The 17,143-nt window shown below is 29.4% G+C and overlaps 1 protein-coding gene across 3 annotated transcripts in view; it reads left to right on the top strand.

Annotated features, from left to right (window-relative positions):
* The first annotated feature begins 923 nt into the window (after window positions 1-923).
* The window catches only part of LOC136988470 (sialin-like), a 30,962-nt gene continuing 14,742 nt past the window's right edge, over window positions 924-17,143 (top strand). For 2 of the 3 annotated variants that reach the window (XM_067286326.1, XM_067286328.1), the window contains exons 1-2: window positions 924-1,102; window positions 12,113-12,306. In XM_067286326.1, coding sequence (XP_067142427.1) covers window positions 1,021-1,102; window positions 12,113-12,306 — 276 coding nt within the window. In that variant the 5' untranslated portion in view covers window positions 924-1,020. Of the gene's footprint in view, window positions 1,103-2,971; window positions 3,085-12,112; window positions 12,307-17,143 lie in introns of those variants that run through there. The other variant, XM_067286327.1, reaches the window with a different exon arrangement.

A 17,143-nucleotide genomic window follows, 5' to 3' on the forward strand; every position in this document is an offset into this window, starting at 1 on the left:
GGGAAACAAAGGGGGGTAAATGGCCACCGAAGTATCTGGCGGACCGCTTGAGGTCAAAAACGTCAAAGAGAGGGCCATAACGGCGGAATATACGAGCACGAACTTCAAAGACTCGGTCAACACTTCTCGGAACTCTCCCGACCCAGATCGGTCTCCGGTTTCGCATAGAACCAAAAGAAATGACCAATCGGGGTAAGGGAGAGGAGGAACAGAACCAATCAGGAGGATGAGATTCAAGGGGGAAAATATTATAAAACTCCCGAGTCGCGAGGGCAGGGGGGTCGATTCTCCTTCGGTCTTTCGGAAAAGAAGTGCGGCGGTTCTTCTGCAGAGGGTGCATCTCCAGTCGAGTCTACCCAGGTCAAGACGATCCGGAGATCACGGGAAACGAAACAAGATTCCCTCTCATCTGCAACGGGACCATACCTCATCGTCCATCAGCGCCCAGAGACTGTCTCTCCAGAAGTGACCGAGGAAGCCCTGGAACGTTCCCAACGTCACCTCAACAACGCCACGCTAACGATCTAGATCGTGTTGTACTGCAATTATATGTAAGTTAACTTAGTAGTTAGAATAAACGGTTTTGTGTAAGACACTTGTCATCTTTGTCTCCTACCGCCACCACCCACATATGGTTTCGACCCTAGGTTTTCCTGACGCGTGATTAACTGTTTTCCCCTGGAAGTCGGCGACCTTACAAAAGAATCCGCGTTATTTACGTGCATAAATTTATATATAAATGAAATAACAACATTTTTATTAATTAAGACGGAAAAATATGATAAATCAGCAAATAAAGTACCAATAAAACTGAAAAAAAATCCTGTTCTGCTTTAATAATTATATAGGATGCGAGCTCGACGATTTACGGCTTTTGCTATCGTGACGTGCTTTGGCACTTCGTAACGATAAATGCAGTTGATTCTATCGCATTTATCAAACATATTCTTAAATTAATTACGAAAAAAAGAAGATAATGTATCTATCGCATTGTAGATTAGATTTACATGGCCTTTTAATATGGAAGAAATGGATCCAGTTAGTTCTTTAAGTATAAATAAAATGGACGAAGAAAAAACTCAACTCGTATCAAAGCAAAAGAGTAAGTTTTATTTTAAATATGTATTTTTATTATAATACACTTTATAAATATAATTATATGATTTATGAAACAAATAGTGAGGAAGTACAGAGATTTCATACCCAAACTCCATACAAACTAAGATATATGATGTATTGGTATGTAACCTACATACATAAATGAAATCTACACAACTTAATACAAAGAAACTTTCAATTACAAGTGTCTTTGGAAATTTAAAAGTAATTATATATATTGTGTGTAAAAGATGCAATAAGCAAATAATTTTATTAAGTGAATACAACTGTTTTGTAACACATGTGACAACCTAATTTCAGTTTCCATAAATTAGTACGTGCATTAATTTATCTTACATTAATATTTGAAAGTTTCTTTTAACGTTAAACAGAATTAAAATAAACTATGTAATAGAAAAATAAATTGAACGTACCAGAACTAATTTATATGGTTTTGCAGAATATTATAAACCACCCATTAAATGAGATTTGTGAAGCGATAATACTTATCTTATTATATTACTTTTTAAATCTGAAATGTGTTTTAGTATTGTCTTATCAAATCTAACAATTATATCATGAATTGCGATTAAGCTCGTATGGAAATATATTATAATTTGAATCGACTCTATACTTGAATATTTAATAATGAAATGTCTTTGATAATTAATTAAGAAATTAAAGTTTCCATCTGAAACTAAATGTATTCGTTAAATATACACTCATATTTATTACAAAAATTGACACTATATTAAACAGAACTGTTTTTAAATTACTGTATTTAAAAACATTATATAAAATATTTCTTTATAAAATTTTCTATATAGTATGTACTGTAATACTATTGCTAAACATTATGGAATAATAATTGTGAAGGGTTTAATAAGTGAATATAACCTTAGCATGTCCTGCACTATACATGTAAATTTGATTTCAGTTCAAATAAATTGGTACATTAATCTATGAAAGTTTTGTTTTCCATGATTTATTTTTATGTACCTTAATACAATAGCTAGATGAACTACCAAAAGTATCATAAATTTTATATATGAAATATTTTTGGAATAAAGATATTTTTTGAAATTCAAATGTAATATTTTGTTTAAATTTTAAACATATTTACATTTTAAATATGTTGTTTCTTCAATTATTGGTACTTATGTATTTATTACAGAAATAAATTAAGATAAAATATTTAGTGAATGTGGCAATACATACATAACTTATTAAGTACTCATTTAATAAACAATGAATTTTGTATTAATGATTTGAAAAACTAATTGTATATGTCTTTTCTCTATGCTATCAATTTTCTTTATAATTAAAATATAAACATCCATTTAATTAATTTGCCAATTACTGTATATCAATTGTAATTTATAACTGATTTTTAGTGAATAATAATTTGTACCTTATTAAAGCATTTTGACTAATTTAATAAAATTTGCCAATTAAATTCATTTATTATAATGTATGTACTGTACAACTACTCTGTATTAATATTGTTATTGGATCTATTGTTTATTATAATAAATCCATAGTTGCAAGTTTTATAATTTCTGGAATTTCTATATGTAAATTTTAAAAAATCATTCATAAAAATATGAACGATTTTTTAAAATTTACATATAGCTTGTATTTTTACATGCTTATAAAAGTTTATATTTGAAATTTATATTATTTAATTAATCATCATAAATAAAGTATCATATTTATATAAATACTTGTTATGATGGTTAAATTACAAATATTCAGCTAAATCTGTGAAATAATCATCAACATAAGTATCAAATTATACTAAATTTGATTACTCAAAACTGGGAATACATTAATACTAGGTTTTTAACAGATGCGTTCGAACTGCAAAGGTCCGTTAGCTTTTTTGTAATTTCTTTTTGCTTGATTTGGCTATATGTTTAGTTTTTATTATATTAAATTCAAGTATTTGTAATTCGGCTGATGATTGAATGATTATGTGTTTGAAAGGTAATCAAGAAAGTATAAGTAGTAAATGATTAAACTAGCTACTATAATTATTATTATTATTATTATTTTGTTGGGTTAAGTTAGATATACTCGGTTAACACCGGTGGCTAAGTACTATGCCGGACCAAAGTCAAGGCATAGTAACCAAAACAGAAATTAAAGAAGTGTGTCAGTGTGTGTGTCTGTATTCAGGAATTTTCTCACAATATGACATGTATTCAATATAGTGGCCTTCTGTAGAGTGATGTATGTGTTTCTATTCAATTCTAATGTGCCCAGGCTTTTGTGTAGTGTGTGTGGTATGACACCTGTAGAGGAGAGAACTACAGGTACAATAAGCACCCCATCCATCCTCCACAGATGCCTTATTTCCTGGGCGAGTTCTGTGTACTTGCTAATTTTTTCAGTGCATGCATTTTGTATATTGTGAGTGTTTGGAATGGATATGTCTATAATGTATGTGATTTTATTGTGTTTGTCAATGAGTGTAATGTCTGGTCTGTTGTGGTAAATTGTTTTATCTGTGATTATGGCTCTGTCGTAGTACATTTTGTGCGTGTTGTTTTCCAATACTGTCTGTGGAATGTACTTGTAGTATGGCTCGTGGATGTCTAATAATTTGTGTTTCTTTGCAAGCTCTTGGTGTATTATATTTGCTACTTGGTTATGTCTGTGTAAATAATCTGTCTGTGCCAAGAGCTTGCAACCAGACGTGATGTGTTGTATAGTTTCTGGCATGATGTGACATTTTCTGCATGTGTCATTTGTGAGTGTTGCATCTTTGAGTATGTGTTTTCTGTAGTTTTTAGTATTTATGACCTGATCCTGTATGGCAATCATGAATCCTTCCGTCTCCCCAAAGAGGCATCCCCGAGCTAACCAGCTGTTTGACGCAGTTTTGTCAACAAAATCCTGGGCCAGATCGTAAGGATGCCTGCCATGGAGTGCCTTTCGAGCCCACGATTGCTTAATGGTGTCTATGCTTTTTATATGTTGTGTTGTGTCCATATGATGTGAGTGTAAGTTTAATGGTGTGTTATTCGAGTCTGCTAGAGTTACTGCTTTATGTAATTGTGATGTTTCTTGTTTTTTGTAGAAAAACTCTCGCAGTGACTGTATTTGTTTGTAGTGAAGGTTAACTATGTCAATCAGGCCACGTCCGCCATCTTTACGTGGAAGGGTTAATCTTTCTGTGGCAGATTTAGGATGATGTTGTTTATGCTTAGTAAGTGTTGTTCTTGTTTTCCTTTGGAGTTGCTCAAGATCAGTGTGAGTCCAATGTATAACTCCAAAAGAATATGTGAGTACTGGGATGACATATGTGTTTATTGCTTTAACTGTGTGTTTTGCATTTAATTGTGTTCTGAGAATAGCATTTAACCTACTTTGGTATTTTTTAATTAATCTTTGCTTTATTTGTGTATGTTCTGTTAGTTTGGCCTGTTGGAATCCTAAATACTTGTAGAACTCGCCCTCTTCCATGGATTCAATAACGTCTCCATTTCCAAGTGCAAAATCTTCTTTCTTCAGGATTCCTTTTTCTATGTGAACTGTTTTGCATTTATCTAGGCCAAATTCCATTTGTATGTCCTTGGTGTATGAATGTGTGATTTGTAGGAGTTGATGAAGTTGTTTTTGTGTGGATGCATAAAGTTTTATGTCATCCATGTACATGAGATGTGACAGTGTAAACTGTGTTGTTTTTTTGTGTCTGATATTGTAACCATATTGCGTGTTGTTTAACATGTTGGATAATGGGTTCAGGGCTAAGCAGAACCAGAGAGGACTCAAGGAATCTCCTTGAAAAATTCCTCGCCTAATAAAAATTTGGTTTGTTTGTATGGAAGTGTTATGGGCCCTGAGATGTAGTGTTGTTCTCCAGTGCTGCATAGTGTTTTGAAAGAATGCAATGAGTGATGGATGTATTTTGTACATGTGTAGGATATGTAGCAGCCAACTGTGTGGAACACTGTCGAATGCTTTTCTGTAGTCTATATATGCCATGTGTATGTTTCTGTGTTGTCTGTGTGCTTGCCGTAGAATGACTGAATCTATGAGTAACTGTTCTTTGCATCCCCTGTGGTTTCTACGACAACCTTTTTGTTGTTCTGTTAGAATGTCGTGTTCTTCAACATGTTTGTATATTTTGTTTGCAATACAGGATGTCAATAATTTGTACAGTGTTGGAAGACATGTAATTGGTCTGTATTGTGTGGGGTCTGTGGTATTGTTGTTTTTAGGTTTCATGTAGGTTATTATTATGTTGGGTTAAGTTAGATATACTCGGTTAACACCGGTGGCTGTGTACTATGCCGGACCAAAGTCAAGGCATAGTAACCAAAACAGAAATTAAAAAAGTGTATCAGTGTGTGTGTCTGTATTCAGGAATTTTCTCACAATATGACATGTATTCAATATAGTGGCCTTCTGTAGAGTGATATGTGTGTTTCTATTCAATTCTAATGTGCCTAGGCTTTTGTGTAGTGTGTGTGGTATGACACCTGTAGAGGAGAGAACAACAGGTACAATAAGCACCCTATCCATCCTCCACAGATGCCTTATTTCCTGGGCGAGTTTTATTATTATTATTATTATTATTATTATTAAATATACAAAATGTTAAATTTGCAATATAGTCATATTTGAATGCTATTTATGTAGGACATTTATATGTTTTAACATTGAAAAAATTAATTAAAATTATATAATAATTATTATCATTAAATTATATTTTATTTATTTCATATTATCTAGAAAACAAAACATTTTGTAACATAACATAATGTAATGCAAAATGAGGGAGTGAAGTATGTAATTATTTTATAATTTATTCTGTAACATTATCTTTCAGATTTATTTTTTCTATATGGTTTTTCAAAAATTGAGACAAGAAGCTGAATTCTGGAATCTCTGGCAATCTTATCTTTTAATGAACAGCAAAACACATTTAATTAATAATAGAAATTTTATCATTTATACTTTTTAATATCTATCTAATTTAAACATTTTAAATTTTTAAAATGTAAAAATTAAAAATTTTAATTACTGGCATATACAGTGTATTCACTAATTTAAAACAAGGCTAATCCAAATACTATTCTAAATTTTATTCTGAACCAATTTTTTTTTGTTTTTCCATTGAATGTTCAAAAGCAAAAAAGAAATCATAAATTATTTTCTAATGTCAAATTTGTAAGATTAATACAGTATATAATAAACATTTTTACACAAAATTCTAAACTGTATTTGGTACAAATAATTTAAATATATGTATTTGTTTGTAGTCTGATTTAACTTCCTTTTCTTTATATATAATCTGTATATGAGACCACATAGAATCTGATATCAAGATGGCTGAAAATCACTAGATTACTGGAAGGGGCTTTTATATATATATATATCACCAGATGGATGTTATATGAAATTACACAGATTTATATTTTATGTCTTTTTCAGATGTTATTATTTGTCTAGTTATCTATATTATTGCTTTATATTATTGCTTTATATTATTAATGTATTTTATTATTTTGATGTTTGTGTTTGGTTTATTATTTTTCATTTCTTAGTTTAAATTTCAAATTTGTGAATTTTTTTTGGCATACTAGTTTAGAATATTTATTACATAGAACATTCCATGTTTAGATTGTGGAACCCGATGAAGACGTATCAAATAGACCAAAAATGTTAGTTTCACATTATTCAAAAACATGTATCCTACTAATACTAATTTAAATTGTTCTGTACAATGACATCAAATCCTAGTAAATATGAACAGTTCTCATTCCAGAAGCTTCAAATTCTTTTAAGTGTAAAGTTTGCCGGAATTCATATTATATTATTTTTAGAATTTTTAGTATATTGAGGATAGGACTACTGACATGATTACATCACTGCACAATCCTTTATCAGATAATTTTTTATTTAGGTAGGACATGAACATTGCTTACAATTGAAATTCTGTAATCTAAATATCAAAAACTGTATAAGAAAATTAGAAAATAAAATATCCAAATGTAAAAAAAAAGTTAAACCTAAAAATTTGTATTTTATAAATGTTGCTTTGCATAATAGGCTATATAATGGGCATGTATTATGTAAATACTAAATAAGCTGTTGCTATTTTACAATTAATTATGGGGCATTGCTGAGTAGGTAGTTTGTTTGAACCTATCTTACAAATCTTTTTTTTTCTGTAATTTCATATAAATAAGAGAGCAGTTATTTACTGTGACACTATCAAAATGCTTGGCTGCAATTTTTAATCATATTTTTAATTTATTTAATTTAAAATATATGCTCTCTACCTCAAATTAGTAATGGCTTGCCCCTGTACATCATACTTTTCTTTTAACAGCAGAGTCTTGCCACATGTGACTTCTGGTTTGTATCAGAAGTTTATATATAGTGAATCTGGGCCTCCTGCCCCTTAGGTTTCCATATCTCGTCTCAGATTTCATCTATCTACTCTATTCTCAAGACTAAGGAAAGATGGACAGATAGATGGATGACACTGGGAATTTATAGATTTACAGTTTTTTCAAATTGCAGCTCAAAAAAATCATGTGACTTCTTCTGGTCCTGATCAGAAGTTTGTATGTATTAATTGGAGTCTTCAGCCTCTAAGCTTTCTATATCTGGTGTCAATTATAGTAGTGTCTTGCTCCTTTATGTCATACTTCTCCTGTTAACAGTTGAGTCATGCCGGTTATCTACCTAACTTTGTTCTGAAGAAAATTTTGAATTGAAATCACATTCCTTCCAGTCCTGACTGGAAGTTTGTATATAGTTTATCAGGACTTCGTCTCTAAGCTTTCCATATATGTTTTCAATTTTCATCTATATAACTCTGTTTTCAAGATTAACAAAGTTCTCATTTCAAATCAAGTTTTATAAAATTAAAAGAACATTCCAGTATTTCAAATTCTTGAGGAAGATTTTCAGAGTATATCAAAAACATTAGAAGATGTTAGTTTTGACAAATGCTGGTCCATTTTGACTGGTTAATGAGAATTTGTATGAAATACTATTAAAATGCAATATAAGAATATGCCTGTAAAACATAAAAGTTAAAATTTGCTAAAAAATTAGCAAATAGAAAAGTTGACACATATAAACACTAAAATTAACCAGTAAAAACTACCAAACTAAAAGGTGTAAAATGCTTCACTGTATGTTTATCAAGGTACATGACAACTGGGTGAGTCCAATGGGTGATGGTTAACTGGAAGACTGTCATCTGGCTGAGAGAAATTTAAAAAGCTTTGCATGTTTAGCAAGCATACAATTTAGCAGATAGTTTTTATGTATTTATTTAGTTTTTATAAATATTGGTAAAATATATACAGTAATATCTAGGTTTTTGTTGACTTCGGTTATCATCGATTTCGGTTTTTGTCGATTGCCTCGGATTTCATTGGCGTGCCCAAGTGACCTCGCTGCAAATTTTGCAAAAACAAAGGGCGACCCACGCGTTTTCCAGCTCAATGTGGAGTTATTTCTCATTGTGTGAGCATTACCCCGTGACTACCCACCATTTGCCAATGGTTCTGTTCCCTGAACACTGGGAGTATGGTCGTGGGTTTGCGCTTTTCCGGGACAGGCTGGCCACGTGAAGTTTTCTGGGTTTTCTCCACATCTGTAATGCTTGAATAGGTGCCAGTTACCTTTAAACGGACCTCCCAGAAGACATTATTTCCCTCGATACGACCATCATAAATGCATACAACTACTATTACATGACAATTACGTCACACTTTACCACGGGGAGATATAGGCTAGAAGCTCATGTCTAACTAGCTTCTACAAGACAAGACATTACCCTGCGTGTCTAGTCAAACAATTCCATTGCTTTCCTTTAGATTAGTCTTTTATATTAATTTCTTATTCCTTTTAGTATTTAACGCTATATTAATTCTCTGTAAAATGTGTTTTTGGTATGTATTTTGGAGTGTCTAGAATGAATTAATTGGATTTACATTGATTCATAAGGAAATAATTGCCTTGGTTTTTGTCAGTTTCAGATTTCGCCGATTGTTTTCAGACGGATTATTGACGAAAACCGAGGTATCACTGTATAAATATAAATATGATTAAGACTTATGAGGTACAAGTTATAAGTTACGAACTATGAGTTACGACCTATTTCCAACTTAGGGGAAGGAAAGATTTTGGAATAACCTATGGTAGCATTATTAATTGTATGTCAGAAGCAGTTAACAAATTACATCACAGAAAAGCAGTTCTTTAAAAACAAATTGTTTCAAAGAACTTTTATACTTTTCTTTGTTTTAATGTATAATGTATTTTTAATTTTATGTAATTGTCATTCTTTGTTTTTATATATATTTGTTAATTTTGGGGGTCCTTTCAACTATCCTTTGAGACTTTTTTATTTACTTATAAAAATAAATAAATAAAAGTATGTAACGTGTATATGTTTGTTGTTTACAAAATTGTTCTTTTAACTCATTTAATTTGTTTTTAAAAAAAATTATTTAAATTTACTGGGTCAGTAGAAAAGAGTGATGATTTTAATGAAGAAAACAATAAGAAATTTTGTATTTAGTCTATTATTGATCTCTTATTTTGTCACCCAGATGTCCAGCACCCAGTTAGCGGTAGCACAGTTGTCTGTCTCCCAGTTGACCCTGTTCATTGGGAAGACTGACTGTCATATAGTAAATTAATAAAATATGGGGAGGAGGGGAAGGCAGAACATCTTAAAATGGACTCTTATTTTTGAAGTAATGCTTGCCAGATATCACTAATGTGTGTGGTGACTGCTGAGTTAGAATAATTATGTTTTACTGTACATATATGCTCTCTTATTTTAGTTTTTAATATTCTTCCAGTCTTACCTATGTAATAATATTCTGGTTGACAAGTACAAGTAAAAATATAAACCAATTACTGTTTGTAAAATATCACACTGCAGATATTTTTAATAAAATTAAAAATAGACGATATTTTTAATAATATCGACAATATTTTTAATAATATCGTCTATTTTTATCATGCATAGTTCAGCTAGTTTATGGCCAATGCAAGAGTCTATAAAGTTGCCTTCTGATTGTCTAAAACAATTTCCATTACAAATAAAATAATTATTATCTTAAACAAATTCAACAAGTTGAGTTATTCAGTTATCACATCCTAAACCTTGTAGTGTATCTATTATAAATATTTTATGTATAAGGATACATATGCATTTAGATGGTTAACATAGACAGTGTTCCTATATGATAAGTTCTCTATAGCAATTTTGTGCTTACTTCCAAAAAGCAATGAATCATATTTAATATATAAATTAAATAATAAAGAAGGATACCTGAACAACAAGGATATGAAATTATCATCATCTTTTATTTTTTAACATTGTTATTTTTTGTAAAATTGAAATTTTACTACTGTGTAATAGTTATTTGATAATTACTTATTTACTAGAAAAGTATTCTAATATAACATACTACATATTGGTTTAGACAGATAGAAAACATATTTATAATCATATTAAAGATTATATCTTATAACATGAAACTTAAATCTAATAAAAACTTAATGTTTTGTTTTGGAATGTATATTAGAAGTTTGGGCTGTTATTTATGTTATGTAGCTACGAAGATAAAATAGAAAAGTAAAAAAACAACTTATTAATAATTGATAAGTTTTATTCTTTTTAATTGAGTTTTAATGAATTTCTAATTATATAAATATAAAATTTATCTTTATATATTATAAATTCAGTAATATTCTCAAACACTAGATTCCTGAATGAACTTTATCTATTATGTTACGGAATAATGACATAATATACTGTGATATTCTATTATATTTGCAATTATGCTCTGTTAATAATAATTAATATCTCAATGAAACACTTTTAGCAATTACAGAAATAAAAATGATGCATTGTAAATTTAATCAAATATCTTAAATTATTTTAATATCATTTAAATATCCTTTATATTTAAATAATTCTTAATTGTATAAATTCATATGTTTTCAAGATTTGTTGTGAATCTTAGATTCATAGCAAATATGTTTTATCAACCATAAAAATTTATCTTAAATGATGATATAAATTTATTATGAATCTGACTTAATTTGTTAAAAATAGGAAGTTAAAACAATTAAGTAAAAAACACAAACAAGGGTTTTAATATCCAATAAAAAATTAAATTAGAACAGTTGGAGAGAAGAATACTTTATGGGATATTAGTGACATCCCTTTCCATATTCAAACTGACATACAGAAATACAATTCCATGTTCCAGAAACAACAGATTATCATCTTACTTTTTAAAGAAACAAAATATTATATTATATAACAAAGATAATCAACAACTAATATATATATTATATATATATATACTTATAATATATGTATAAGTATAATATAAGAGATCATAGCTTTTACTTTTAAAATTGCTTTATACAACATGTAATATTGTTAAATAATAATTTTTTTTTGCACACTGTCTTTAGGTCTGTAATTAGGCTTATATGTATAAATGTATTGTTTATGAACATTTCAAGGATATTACTGTTATAAAATGTTTCAGTTCATTTAAATATCATCATTTTATTGTTAACATGAAGTTAAGTAAGTAGAATCGGTTATGAAAAGTGAATATAATAGTTAACTTTACATTAAATACTTTAAATTTAAACTAATTATTGTTTAATTTAAATTAATATTAATTAAATTATTTATCTTAGTAACAAGTACTATTTAAGATGAGTAGGTATATATTTTGAATTTTTAATCATTTTAATTATATATTATAAAACTTTTATTATTTCTTTAATGCATATTTTGTTTTCTAGCTTTGAAAATGTTTAGATTACTTTTAATTTATTGTTCTAAGAAATTAAAGAATAATTCGTATAAAGTTGATATAAATTATGATTTTATTGAGAATATTATTTTGTTCTAATAAGACCATAAAGTCAAAAACTATTATATTTTAAAGCGGAGATAATTATAAATATTTTTTATTGATTTACAAATTCTCGTTTATTCCAGGATGGCCATCCTTTATTCCTACACGCTATGTATTGATGTTTATGGGATTTTTAGGCTTTTGTAATGTTTATGCACTTAGAGTTAATTTAAGTGTTGCTTTAGTATCTATGGTAAATAATACTGCTACAAAGAAGAATACATCAGTCTCAGATGAATGTCCATTGCAAAATACAACTAGCACAGATGAATTACAGGTTTGTAATAATTTGATTTTGAATAATGTTTTTAAAAAGTTTTAAATTTTTGAGATAAATTAAAGTTATAGAAGTTTTTATGAATTCATATATTTGGCAATAACTGCTTTCAAAAATTTTTTATTCTAATTATTCAATTCAATGATCTTTAAACAAAAACAATTTAGAATGTAATTTTATAATTACAGTTGTATTTGAAAATGCTTTAATTATTCATTAAAATTATTTAATAATGATATGATTAATTATATTGACTGAAAAATCTATTCACTTTTTTACCAGATACATATTTCTATTTTGTACTAACATATTGGAGATTTTTAATATCTAAATAGACATTGAAAAGTATAACACAGAACAATCAATTACAAATAGTTTCAATATATGTGTAATTGTAAAGTTATTTCCTATTACAATAAAAGTGACATTCTAATGATCACATGTTACGTAACCATATAATTGATTATATTTAAGTAATAAGTAATAATAATTCAGATAACTTAGACATACAATTGCTTATATGATGATAAAAATTGTCAATATATTGACAATTTTTAGTATTGTAATGAAATTAAATTACTTAAATGTATAAGTATTACTGCAATAAGAGTCAAATTTTGTTGAAATGTCATAATTAATTGACATTCAATAAATTGTTTTCTTAAACATTCTAAAGAAGTCATTGAGTCATGCTTTATCAACCATGGAGAGAGAATGAGGAATAACAATATTAGAATATAATATAGAATTAACAAAATATGAAAAAACATAAAAAATATTATTAATATATCGGATTTTACTCATTCATTATTGATTTGAATATTAACACATTGTGAGTAGTTGGGCATAAAGGCATGAGGCTTAACCTGTTCTCTGACATCGGGACAGTAAGTCCCACTCACTGTGTCAGTGGATGGTGTAAATTTAGGCAAGTGGGAGGGTCAGAGAGGTCATCGATATGGGAGTGGCGATAAACAAGCTACTACAACCATTTAAATAAACTTAACATATTTAATATAAACAAAATAAAGATTACAGCAGACAAGAAATATAATAAAGTTCTGTAGCATTAATGTTGGTTCCGTTTAATCTGTACCCGAAACGGATAGTCCTAGTGGGTAGCTAATTTCTTAACGACTAAATCTAACTTAGATTCTAAGTCAACCGAGAGAGAGTTTACATAAAATTAGCAAACAGAATACCTCGTTAGGTGTTTGGTCAGATAGCAATGCCTTCGGGACAGTCAGTTGATATTTCGTGGAGATGATGAGTGTGAGGTCCAGCAGGGAGTTGATCTTCTGTGATTGTCCTGACGATTGGGTGTGAGCCCTTTTTATACACATTGTGTACGAGAATTGACTTAGGTAACTGATTTAATGTGGTCTAAGTTTGAATCTTGTCCTGGTTCAGCTGATACTAGCTGTCAAAAACCAGATGATTTGGCTGATTTATTGATTTTTCTAGCCGGGTTATTACTCGTCTTACTCATAAGTTCATTTGTTTTGACAGGCTCTTATCATTAATAATCAAATGTTTTGACTAGGGTTTTGAAATTAGTTCAAACATTGTTAAAACTATTGACTTGTACAGTTATTTGATCATCTTTATCTATCGCATCAGAGGTCAATGGATATCCCATGTGGTGGGAAATAAAGTGAGTTTTTTTTTTCTTTCTGCATTAACTGCATATTAATTCTTAATTTAATTAATTTAACTATCCAATTGGTCTAGAAGCTCACAATCTCAGTATTTAGACTTTTGATTATATATTGTTTTCTCGATTCTAATGTACCATCAAATTTAATGTGCATCTGATTTTCCAGATATGAAAACCCAAAAACAGTTATCTTGCAAATGTAATACACATCCTACGTCAAAAATGCAGCTACAAAAAGTATTTAATGTATTAATGTATTTAAACAATAATAAATGTATTTTTTTAAAAGAATTTTATTTTCATGTTTACAGTGATTTATGATATCCACATGATTGAATGTATTCAAATGTATCCATTTATGATTCCATTATCCAGGTACAGAGGATCTCTGGAACATTTTAACAGCAAGATTTCACAAATTGCTGTTAAAATGTATGCACAAACATGACATGTACCAAAAAAGTAGTATCACACTGAAATATCTGTATACATGTTCTTCAGCATAGTGGATAACTCTCTGCTTAAACACGGCTTACAGGCTATTTATCTGTTTGGCCTCATTCATTCAGCTTTCTGTAATTAAGAGACCATCAAACTATTCCAAAACCAAAACCAAAATTAAAACTGAAGTAGTCAGAGGATTTGTATCATGTCTATAATGATGCTGTAATACATCAAAATTGCCAAGCAGAGTGAAAAGCAAATAATATGAACATACTGCATTAACTCAGCCTTGTACCTGATCCTGATTCTAACACCCCAATATTTCAGACTAGATAAGTGCACATTAGAATCAAGTAAACAATGTAAATGGTGTAAAATTAAGAATAATGAATTGGTTAAAATGAAAATTAAGCATATTTATTGCATGATGCAATGCATGATGAAATCTTTCTTGCAATGTCGTAAACAATGCAAATTCTTTCAAAACTTTACATAATGTGTTTCAGAAATGATTGACAAACCAGGATCACTATTTACATGTTCAACTATTTTGTTTCTAAAAAAATACTTATACAATACCTTGTACTTAAGTTCAAATGAAACTGTTACACTTGGCATTGTCTTTTCACTCCAAATTTCTGAGGCCTTTTCTTGCCTCATTTCCATCTGCTACATGCCATTACTTCTTTGCTGCAAAGATGCAAAAGATAACCTGCTGGTCAGCCATTTGGTTTCTTCGATAGCTTTTATGCTTAGGGTTGGATTAGTTTCCTTAAGACAACTTGCTTCATTTGACTTCTAATAGTTTGTTCTTTACAATTTGTCTTAAAATAACAATGAAGTATCTACCCAAGTATCTATCATGTTTGCACTATCAAGAATTCTATCTTCGATGTTTTAATCAATTCAAGAAACATATGTTTTTCTTGAGGCATAAACAAATTTTAATTAAGGTAAATATAGAATTTTATGTTAGTTTCTTATTCTGTTGTTTGTATGTCAGGCACCCAGTTAGCAGTAGCCTAGTTGCCCATCACTCACTTGCCATTGCCCAGTTGATGGTGTCCCTTTTATAACACACAAATAAAAATGAAACAGATTATACTTAACATTAAATATTCAAACAGAATTCTCAAAATCGAATATATTTATTTAAATTAAACATTTCTGGTCAATGCCTTTTGATTAATTAAAACAAGAATATTATAATCTACTCTATATATACACAAAATACTTAGCTTAAAATCATCATGGCACTTTTTTCTGTCATAAAAAAAAAAACAAAATAGAAATGATGGACAATGGACAAAGTAATGTTTATGACAAACACTATGTAAAAAATGTAATGATAATTTGCATCATTGTTTGATACTATATTTTACTGTAGATGCATACTCTTTCTCGATAGCTATAAACCAGCATTGTTTTTTATCCTGCATAGAGTATAGGTCTTATCATCAGATTATTTAAAAATTTTAATGACTGTTTAAAAGAAACCTATATTAGCCAATAAGAATTTTATTTTATATCTTGAATATTTTTAAAAATGAATAAAAAGTAAATGAAAATCTAATCCAATTGTGAATCATTCTGATTAGAAGAAAGTATTTTATTTGCTTAAAAAACACTATGTTGAAGATGCTGATTTTAAAATATATTTAACAAGTATGCATATATAAATATGAAATGCTTTCCTTTATTTTTAAAACAGTTTAAAATGTAATACAGGTTGAACCTTTTGAATCTGGCAACCTTGAGACATAGCTATTGTTGGACTACAGAAATTGACCTTTAAGACCTCTAAGGAAACACCCACATAACAATATGCTTATTCCATTTACAGTACATATCACAGTGTTATGAAAGGTAGAACCAAGCCAGAAAAATGAAATAATACAACCATTATATTTTCAAACAAGGTTTTTATTATCTCCTATATAAATATAAATCCAAAACCAAATGTAAACTAGTTAGTATACAAGTATTATATTTACCAACTTCCACCACATTTAGTATTCATGGAAGTTGTGTGGTAAGAATAAACTACAGTAGAGCATCGATTATCCAACTTAATTGGGGACTGGGGTTGGTCGGATAACTGAAAAGTCGGATAACCGAAAAGTACGAAAAAATACATTATTAATATAGTGTATTAGGCCTGGTTTAAATACTAGCCTCCCTTTCATGGTCGAGCCAGTGCTGCCAGCTAAAACATGCAAAAATTTAACAAAAATAATATTAAAGTAGCCAAGATATAGCCAAATACTGTAGCACCAAATCACTAGCGGACATTTGAATTTGCCGACTAGAACGCGGTCGGTTAACCGATGTAACGGTTGATCGGGGGTCGGATAATCGATGCTTTACTGTAGTTAGAATATAAAGGTTCTGGCTTCTGGGATGTTTTAATACTTGTAATTTGAGTTAAAGTACTACATCATAAATCAGCATGGTCTTCAGGGTCAGCAATGTCTTCAAAGTATGCTGGGCCATCAGGATCTCTATAATCTTCAAGTGCATTTACCAGTATCTCAGAAACAAAGGAGATGTAGGAAAGTGGATTTTTCTATGTTGAAATGAGGTCTTGGCAGTGTTATTTAATGTTTTTCAATCAATGTTGTAATGTAGCTTTCTTTTGGTATTTTGGTTTTCCTTAATTTTCTTTGAATCAAATAAACAGATGTAACAGATCTACATACTAGTAGTAGCAGATTTAAAATATGCCTGACCACAGAG

Source organism: Centruroides vittatus, unplaced genomic scaffold (genome assembly GCF_030686945.1).
Source record: "Centruroides vittatus isolate TY-2023 unplaced genomic scaffold, ASM3068694v2 scaffold_3315, whole genome shotgun sequence".
Lineage (NCBI taxonomy): Eukaryota > Metazoa > Arthropoda > Arachnida > Scorpiones > Buthidae > Centruroides > Centruroides vittatus.